Raw genomic sequence first — 10,121 nt, forward strand, 5'->3', positions numbered from 1 at the left:
TGCAACTCTGGCTCCAAATGACGTCCCCTATTTTGGCTTTAATTTTGTACGATGAGAGCAGATGGAGACGCGTCGTCCATCTATATATACAGTCACTGGTTTCAAATTACGTAACCTTAAAGAGGCTTAATGCTGATATATTTTTAAAATATTATTTTAAAAAACACAAAACTGTTGTCAAACATGCTACATGATTCATTGTTTCTGTTTTTCCCCTCCTCAGCAGACGTCCACACCACAGACTCTCTCAGCCTCTCCTCACAGAGGGACGATCACCGTGTCAGGGTGGTGGTTTGTGTTGCAGATTTACGTGTCTTCAAAGATGTAAGTATGATTCTTCTCAACTCCTTTTTTTTTTAGACCAATAAGCAAAATGAAATTTGTGCATTACATTTGTTGCACTCTGAATCAACAGGAGGTGAAGCAGCAGGATTTGTTCGTGGGCACTGTCAGGGTTAATGGCAGGATGGACTGGCCCATGCTGGATTCTGCTGTCAGCCAGGCCTTCAAGGTGGGTCACCTCCTTTTCACGTCTTCAGTCAATGTCACCTGTCCAAGAACTGAATGTACAGTTTGCATCCAGCATGATCCCATTTATGATTCAGCTAAATTTAGCGCCATGCTACTTAAAGAGCACAGTGGTGGAAACCTAGCTGCACACATAGGATCTAATAATAGCGATATGCTGTATACCAACATTGAACTTGTTATGTTTTATGAAATGGACAAACTTATTGAGAGAAGTATTTACAGTAACTTTAACAGCTTGGTCTTGCTCGAAGGGATTTGCTGGTTTAATTTGCATCATGTTGGTGCCCAATAAAACTAAAGGGCTCATAAACAAGAGCTCATAGCCTCCATACACAGATAGTGTTTACTGTCAACTTCAACACTATTTAGACAGATGTATTAAGTTGTATTTTTCCTTTCACTGCAGGTTTACGTAGCCAAGGTGGACCCCACGTCCAGTCTGGGTCTGTCCACTGACTCCATCTACAGCTACAGCATGGGCCACATTAAGAGAGTGCTGGGAGGAGAGGCTCCGGAGACTCAGCCCTCTCGCTGCATGTCCCGAGGCCCCAGCAGCATCACAGTGGCTCTGAAAGGTCTGTGGAGAAATGTTTTAGTAACTCTGACATATAAAATCTAATTAAGGTTTCACATCCGAAACTTACTTTGACAGTAAATCAACTCAGAGCAGCATTAGCATAGACTGTATAGAAAGATGGACGACATCACAGCTCCCTAACAGTGAAGCCAAAACATCTCTACTGCCCCCTGCTGGCTGGCTGTAGTATAGGTCATAAAGCCCGCCTCCTCCATGTGAACAGATGGGACATGAGTCAAACTATAAACTCAAAATACATTTTTCTCAAACATGGTTTCTGTCATTATAGTTAGTTCTTATCATGCTGATTTATGTCCAAGTGTTCATTTTTCTGACAAGTTTCCTTTTAATGAGTTATTTGATGCTGTAAAAAGGATGATTGACAGCTCTGTTGACAAATCCGGCTCCTACAGCCGATCTGTTCCGGATTAGCAGAGCAGAGGAGGATTGGCGAGAGAAGACGTAACTAAAACAACCACTACAGTCATTGAGGATTCCAGATCTGTGAACGTCTGCTTCAGACCAACACAAAGAAGCTGTTCTGCTGTTAAACACGCCGACGTGCAGAATCCTTGCTGTTTTTTTCGGATGCGGCTCCACCTGCCGATCTCTGGCTCCAAATGACGTCTCCAGGGCAAGCGCCCGCCTCGGGGGGGCTATTTTGGTTTCAATTTCGTACGAGAGCAGATGGAGACCCGTCGTCCATCTACAGAATATATACATCATTGAGCATTTAAACAGCATTAATGATTAGAGAACAGAATTTTGTGAAATCTAAACAAAGCAAGAGATGCCATTTTGACTCTTGACAATCTGAATTGAGGCTAATTAGATAAACTTTATGAGACAAGCACTCAAATGTTTTTCTGCAATAGAATCGTGCAATCTCTTGAATATTTCCATACTAAAGAAATTGCTTTGTCGACATGCACAGACTGAAAAAAGAAACCTCATCATGTATCCATCCATCAGCTCTTTTGCGTCCACGATGTGGAAACTCTGAGGAGTTTAACGATCCGATCCAAGTCTTGACTAAGTGCTAATCCTCATGTCTGTCTGTTTATCTCAGCAACACATCTGGGACTGTCTATCTTTATTAACAGTGTTTATGGTTTCACTGTGCAACTCGTCCTCACGTCGAATGTGCATTTAGTTACACTGACCTGGAAAGGTGTCCTTGACATCGAGCAAAACAGAAACCCAAACGACCTCATGGCACCGGATGAACCCATCAGTTCAACATCATTGTGTTTTTTTTGGCTGAAAATACTCAAAGGTTTAGATTTACCTGATCAAAATTATACATACAAACTTTACATTATCACAGCTAGGGCTTATTTATGCGACTAACGTACATCATAATTCTGTAAAAGTCGTTTTTTTTTTTCCAGGCACACATCTGTGGAGACAGTGATCAGTGATTCTACACAGCATTGATCGTTTATGTGTGTGTTTATTTATGTTGCTCTTCTGCTGAAAGGACCTAGTTACCTCTCTTCTCTAATTTTATTTAAACACAGTATTTACAATATCAGCTTGTAGGACATTTAAACATGAGCTTTTCCCGTGACCTCGCAGTGCTCTTGGATGAAATTAGGTTTAAATACTGTTATACATAAAGAACGACCTCCAAAGAATATAGACTTGCATTCTCTAATGTCTCTATTTTGTTTACTGCAACCAAACTTAAATGTGAGAATGTATAATGTATGTTATTTGTGCTGTCCATATTGTGTCTGTCCATCTTTAAAAACTTCTGTTATTTTTCGACACATATTTCTCTCTCAAAGTCTAAAGACAGACTATCTGTGTAAACACAGGATAAAAAAATACCTAAAAAGCAGAGGTGTGATCGGGGTGGAGAGTGGAGGATTCTGGTTTGGTTTTCGACCCCTCTCCACCATTGCATGCAGGAATGTGAGGCGTGAAGTGTTAGGAGAGCTGGGAAAGCAGCGGCAGCCCAGACAGGCCTGTGGGTAACCTGATCTCTGGGCAGCCAGGCCCAGCTGGTGGAGCAGCCTCAGACACATGGGCCCCATAGATGCTAAGGTGCAACATTAGACTCCTTCTGGCTGGAGGGGGGTGGCACAGACTCTCAAACACTTGATGCAAAGTTATTTTAAGACTAAAATGCTTGAGCTCCATGTTGATTATGAAGGACAAGCGAGGTGATAGAAATCCATTTCCCAACCTCGTCTTTCCAGCCTCTTCCTGTTTGTCATGCATTTTCCATTTGGTGCAGATATTAACAGAATTCCTAACAAGTACTTAAATATCAAGTATCACACCACAGTTTAACACTAATTGTAATTCGTTCAGGGTTATCAGCAGGTAATCATCAGCTCCATTGTTTATTACAGCTCAGTCCATTCTCCCTTTTCGTCACTATGTGCAGGTTTGAAGGAGAAGTGTGTGGACAACCTGGTATTTGAAACACTCATTCCCAAACCAATGATGCAGCACTACATCAGTCTGCTCCTCAAGCACCGCCGTCTCATCCTTTCCGGGCCGAGCGGGACGGGGAAGAGCTACCTCGCTTCCCGGCTGGCCGAGTACCTGGTGGACCGCAGCGCTCGCGAGGTCACTGAAGGCATCGTGGTCACTTTCAACATGCACCGCCAGTCATGCAAGGTGACAGAGACTAACGCCCAGTATGAGTCTGTCTGAACTCAATACATTTTTTCTATCATGTTGTCAGCTTTTATTTCCATCTTTTGTCTCTTTTCTCTCCTCAGGATCTGCAGCTTTATCTCTCCAACCAGGCCAATCAAATCGATCGGGAAACCAGCCAATCAGAAATCCCGCTGGTTGTTATTCTGGATGATATTCACGATCCTGCTTCCATCAGTGAACTTGTCAATGGTGCTCTCACCTGCAAATACCACAAATGGTAAGCTGCACACAGACTGAAACTAGCTGCAGGACATTTAATGTGATTATTAAACTATAATATTGCTTCTGCCCTCAGTCCTTACATTATTGGAACGAGCAATCAGCCTGTGAAGATGATCGCAAACCACGGCCTCCATCTCAGCTTCAGGTTGGTGAAAGAACAGCTCCAATGTTTTCTCCTCCTGCGGTTTTGTCTCATTTGTTCCAGCTGAATTTACTCTGAGGTTAGTTAATGGGACATAATAACATTTTGTCTCATGATTAGAGCTGGTTGATGAAGGAAGTAGATATTTAAATGGATTTTTAAAGATGGGCTGTGTGATTCTGGGGAGAGTTTGCTGAATCGCTGCTGCAAAGCTAACACAGGTCGAAACTAAAATGTAAACACAAGGATCTAAAGTTGATGCAGATAAAAACCTCAACCTCAGTCCTATCATGCTATTATAGGGATCTAATGCCATTATGGTAGGAAAAAATGCAATTTGGCTCTCTGCCTTTGGAGGACGCTATCCGCTTCTCCAATGGACCCTGGAAAACCAGGCCAGGGAGCTCGCTAAACTACACTTGCTCAATCTAGGACGCCCGCCTCCGATGTCATGTCTCGTTCAAAATCGTCAGGTTTGAAATGTAGACTGCAGACCTGAAGATGTTTTAGACGATCCACCGGGATATTCTCAGCGTATTTCAGATTCTTTACCGCTCTGAGCCGTTGCCTGCAGCGAAAAACGATAGTATTTCACTCCATCGTCTCTCGCTGGGCCTTTCCTATCAGAGGGAGGGGCGCAATGGGCGAAACCATGAGCTGTTTGTTCAATTTTCTCCACAGCTATGGCGCCAATTTCAAATATTATTGCTTCTATGGATTATAGAGAACACCAGCTTTGACTGACTGTGGCAATTGCTCCTTTAATGGAGCAACTAATCCCACATGTGGCTAAAAGACCTTGAGATATACACGCTTATCAGTTTATATTTTGATATGACCCTGAACAGGATAAGTATTTATGGATATATAATGTGCTTTTCATCATCTTAGGATGGTGACCTTCTCCAACAACGTGGAGCCAGCCAACGGCTTCCTGGTGCGCTACTTGCACAGGAAAATGATGGAGTCGGAGGATGAGAGGAGCTTGACCAATGAGGACCTGATCAGGGTGCTAGACTGGGTGCCCAAACTGTGGTATCACCTGCACGCCTTCCTGGAGAAGCACAGCACGTCCGACTTCCTTATTGGTATGAAATCAGTCTCATCAGGACACAGCAATGACTTCAGAGCATGAGAAAGCTGCATTTCTATGTTGAGAGAACTTTATTTGTCTGAATGAATGACCTTTCACCTCTCTCCCCCTGTGTCTCCTCAGGCCCCTGCTTTTTCCTCTCCTGCCCAGTCAAAGTGGATGAGTTTCGATCTTGGTTCATTGACCTTTGGAACCACTCTATTATTCCCTACCTGCAAGAGGGGGCCAAGGACGGCATCAAGGTGAGAAACCACAGGCAACTAACACTTATAAAGGCCTCCAGCCTAGCATTAGATTCTTCCTTTCAAAGTGCCAGAGGCTTCCCTTTCACAGGAAATGTTTTGCTCTAATTTTACTGTTACTGGTATGTTGTGACGCTTTAGGTCCACGGCCAGAAGGCTGTGTGGGAGGACCCGGTGGAGTGGGTGAGAGGCACCCTGCCTTGGCCGTCTGCCCAGCAGGACCAGGCGAAACTTTTCCACCTTCCTCCCCCCAGCAGCAGCCCCGGTCAGCCCTGCGAGGAGCGGCCTCACAAGGAAACCCCGCCCAGCTCCATGGAATCTGATCCACTGGTAAGACAGAGTGCTTCATGTGTGCTTTGTCAGATTTCTCAGCTTTGTTTGATTCTTCAATCGTTAATGGATCCTGCAGGATTGCTGATTTCTTGACTCTCTCTCTTCTTTGTTGTAGATGGCAATGCTTCTGAAGCTTCAAGAGGCTGCCAATTACATCGAGTCCCCCGACAAAGAAGACCCCAGCCTGCCTAAACTTTGAACACAAAGCTTACACTTATCACTTCATTATTTCCTCACTGTTATGAGACGGTGCTCATTCAGGAACAGATGAACCCTCAGAGATGGTTGTAGGGCGAGGTAACCATCATTCCCGCAGTAGGTTAAAGGTGTAAATGGATAATTACAAATCATCTAAATACATACACTATTTAAATAAGACTGTTTACAAGAGCTGAATGAAAACCTATATTCTATAACTTTACTCTACAGTATATTTGACTGGATAACAGTAGCTTCACTTCACATCCGCCATGTTAGCCCTCAGTACATCGGTGCTATTAGATCGCTACCAAACTCATCATCCCAGCACTGAACACTTCAGGTGATTTCTGCAACAGCACACGCAGTCCTTCCTGTTTTGCACCCAAATGCATGATGGGATACGGAGTGCGTGTCAACAGGAGGTGCTCTCAATTATCTGGTTTTGAAAAAGAGTATGACAGCATGACAGATGCTACTGTTAATCACAACGATCGCAACATATCTACTGAATAAAACTCTGAAGGCCAAATCTTAAACATATGCAACCCTGAACTTTACAACCCGAGCAGGTCAAAACAAATAAATGCCTTAAGAACAAAGACGTCAGCTTCACTTTAACTTCAGCAGAGGTTAACTGGTGCTTTTATCATATGTTATCATCAGCTACCACAGTCACTCATCACTTATTTATTTATAAACATTATTTCTCTTTGTCATCTTTTATTTACAATAACAATTATGTGATAACTCAGGGCCTGTGTCCACTAACAGCGCTGGCAAGGCAAGTTTATTTATAGAGCACCATTCAAACATAGAGCAATTCATAAAACATGAATTATGACAGAATACAACATATGGTAAAATATAAAAACAGGTCCAGTCAGAAAAATCCAACAGTATGCTTCGACTAAATTATGACTTGTCAGCTATAATTTTTCTTAGTTTTTAGAATTCCCAGAATACTTTTCCGACACTGGAGTCCCAGACTGCTTTATTCCCCAACACTTATAACGCTGTAAGTGTCACCCAGTACTCGAACAACAGTGTTAGAAATGTCTAAGTTAGTTCCCTGAACTTTCCTTTTAATGCGTGCAGACCTTGGAGTCTCAGACTTCTACTGCTGCAATATTCGATCTTACATTATATTTTAAAAATGTTCAAATAGGAAATAGATTAAAATATAAGATCAATTAAAATCATTTATTAGAATAGCAGAAGTGCTGGCAGTGATCAGTGTTTTCAGCACTCAGCGATAATAAAATAATTCGACTTTTGGAAGACCGCTGCACTCGTCAATGTCACTTCTCCCTCACGGACCAATCAAAATCGAGAAGGGGCGGGACTACCCATGCCAACTTTGTCAACAACAATGGCGGAGGAGAAGCTAATCCTTTCGTTTTTTTTATGGGTACACGATTCCTTTGCGTTGTTTTTGTGTTTCTTTGTAAAATATCTGCGACTAAAAGCAAATATTAAGCATACAGAGCCGCCAGACAACATGCGTAACCTAGCAACAGTAAGCGCCAGTAAGAAGCGCTCGGAAATGGACACAGGCCCCACATTTTTAGCCATTTTCGCTTCTAATATATAAACGAAACTTGCTGTCATACTCTTTTGCATAAAACAAAAACATATTTATCGGTGATGAGTTCATCCCTTTCTCGCTGCACAGAACCACAAGCACTTGATTTAGTCTTTTGAACTGCCTGGTGTAAAACAAGCAGTGTCACCAATGTTGCCATATATATCAGGTATTAGATACACAGGGATAATATTTAATTTAGCAAACACCCAGTCATTAAACAGATTCAGCAGATCCTTTTTTCTATAATATTTATCCAGGAAAGAGCACATTTGTTTCAAATCTTTCCCCCCATATTCAGAGTACTTATTGTATATAATATGTACATACAATCAGGCTACATCACAGTTATTTTATCTGTATTAGTTGGTGCAAATATCTAATATAATGAACCAAATACTGTTCTTTAATCATGCATATTGACTGTCAAGTTAGGGGATTAAGTTCAGCTATGAATGTATAGAAACACTTATAAAAACAACCATCTAACAGTATGAATCATGTAGAAGGTGCTTTTAAAGAAGCCTTATCACAAAGCAAACATTTAACAGTAGCTGAGTAGAGTGACTTTAAAGCTACCTATGCCCATTTCACTTGCAGCACTTCACAAGCAGAATTAAAGATCTCATCCCTAAAGTCACTCGTGCTCACGTTCTCATCCTTTAGGTGCTCATGGTGCTCTTTAACGATGTCCCAAACTGTATTAGTGTTGAGTAAAGATCATGTAGACGTGCAGGGTAGCTTAGCAAAGACGTGAAACGTGAAAATAGACCTGGGAGGATAACTTCTGATATTTTTTAGGCCGTGTTGTTGAAGAAGTGTTGAAGACATTACGTAGAGACAGTGGAGTCAATGTGAGACATTGTATGGTGTGCGCCCATGTTGATGTCGTACGGTGTTCATGTGTGGGAACATTTAGGTACACAGCACAGAAACAAACATGGAGACAAGAGTAGAACGCTGAAGATGTAAACCCTCTTTAAGGTACTTTGTGTCGGTTTTTGTAAAGAAGCTCTCATGATCACATGACAAACATCTTAGTGCAAGTGGTGTCGAAATAATTCACCCGTTCATCCCAGGCTGTGTCATTGTCCAGGTGCTCAGACCGAACTTCACATGTACATAAACCCTGTAAATGAATGTCAGACCACTCTGATGACAGCTTGATAAGAAAGTTAAACCTTTTAAATTGTGTCTGAGCTGCTTTTTGCTTTGTAATTGCACTTTTTGCATATGGCTGGAAACAAAACTTCAAGCTTACCCACAGCTCTGATTGATCTGTAAGCTAAAAAACTGAATGATTCAAAGACGTCAAAGAGCAAGAAGATGCCGAACGGCCAGCGACTCTCACTGGTCACATGGCGTTTGATTTATTGTAAATATTCCAGGTATTAGACAGTAATACCAGCCGCCCTCTGGTCTGATTCTGCAGGTTAACTAAAGCCATCAGCTTCTCATCTCATCCACTGGTTGTTGTGCCTGTTGCTCTGTAGTAGCTGTGATTTGTGTTTTGCTTACTAGTGTATCAGGACTATGCAGCAACTTCTACTGGTGTTGGCAATCAGAAAATGTCACAAAAAACGCAGTGTGTTTTCATCCAAATTGCATCAGAAAATAAAAGTGGGAGCTTGTTTTTAGGGGGTGTTATTGAGCCTTAAAGAGAGGAGGATTTGTTTGGCGTATTGATTACAGGGTTTGTAGATGTAGTTAAAAGAAGTTCGGAAGGTGTTCGATGTGTTTTGTCCTTCTGAACGGCAACAAAAGTTTCATAACTGGGCTTGTAAATGGTCAAATGACGATAAACGAACAAAAAAAAAAGATTAAAAATCAAATATTGAATCTGAAATAGTTTGCAAGAATCAGCACTTCCTTGTTTGCAAAGATTTTAAGTAGAATCAAACCAGGTCAGGTTGCTGAATAGTCATATTTTTGCAAAAGCTTAAGATAAAAAAACAAAGCTGTTATGCGGTATCTAATGTCACTGACGTGCAGATGTTAAGGGTTTCTAAGTGTTGTAAATGCATGTAAACTTGCTGTGTGATGAGAAAAACATTAATGTATTGGTTAGGAAAATCATTGGACATGATGTTTTCCCTTTTAATACTCAGATCTTTGATATTTCTTTTTCCTTTTTTTCTAAAGAATCCTTTGTAAAACTTAATTTTGTACAGGACATCATTGTAAAGATTGTAAATAGGTCGGCATTCTGGATGCGGCAACAATCATTAAAGAGGGGGTTAAAAAAAATCATCCTTGAGGGAAAAGGTATATTTCTTCTGAGTTGGGTCCAGTTCTTGGATAAGGCATGTTTCTGAAGGCTTTCATCCACCTATCACTGGTTGTTGGAATCAATAAAATACATGTTATATTTATTCTGTTGCTTCTTGTGTGTCAATTTGACAGTTTTGATATGTTAAAACAAAACTATGAGATTAATACAGTAAACGTAAAGACAGTGTAGAAATTGTGTCAGAGTAAAAACAAGATGTAACAATAGCAACGATTAAATATTAAATAAAAGTTAT

At 41.3% G+C, this 10,121-nt stretch overlaps 1 protein-coding gene across 3 annotated transcripts in view; it reads left to right on the plus strand.

Moving 5' to 3' along the window:
- nav1b (neuron navigator 1b) overlaps window positions 1-9,968 on the plus strand; it is a 60,755-nt gene extending 50,787 nt beyond the window's left edge. For 2 of the 3 annotated variants that reach the window (XM_069677576.1, XM_069677578.1), the window contains 10 exons: window positions 224-324; window positions 416-511; window positions 938-1,106; window positions 3,504-3,739; window positions 3,844-3,998; window positions 4,077-4,148; window positions 5,037-5,233; window positions 5,362-5,480; window positions 5,622-5,810; window positions 5,929-9,968. In XM_069677576.1, coding sequence (XP_069533677.1) covers window positions 224-324; window positions 416-511; window positions 938-1,106; window positions 3,504-3,739; window positions 3,844-3,998; window positions 4,077-4,148; window positions 5,037-5,233; window positions 5,362-5,480; window positions 5,622-5,810; window positions 5,929-6,012 — 1,418 coding nt within the window. In that variant the 3' untranslated portion in view covers window positions 6,013-9,968. The remainder of the gene's footprint in view (window positions 1-223; window positions 325-415; window positions 512-937; window positions 1,107-3,503; window positions 3,740-3,843; window positions 3,999-4,076; window positions 4,149-5,036; window positions 5,234-5,361; window positions 5,481-5,621; window positions 5,811-5,928) is intronic. The other variant, XM_069677577.1, reaches the window with a different exon arrangement.
- The last annotated feature ends 153 nt before the right edge of the window (window positions 9,969-10,121 follow it).

This window comes from Semicossyphus pulcher, unplaced genomic scaffold (genome assembly GCF_022749685.1).
Source record: "Semicossyphus pulcher isolate SPU_LCO1_2020_fin unplaced genomic scaffold, fSemPul1.0.p SCAF_3, whole genome shotgun sequence".
In the NCBI taxonomy this organism is placed as follows: domain Eukaryota; kingdom Metazoa; phylum Chordata; class Actinopteri; order Labriformes; family Labridae; genus Semicossyphus; species Semicossyphus pulcher.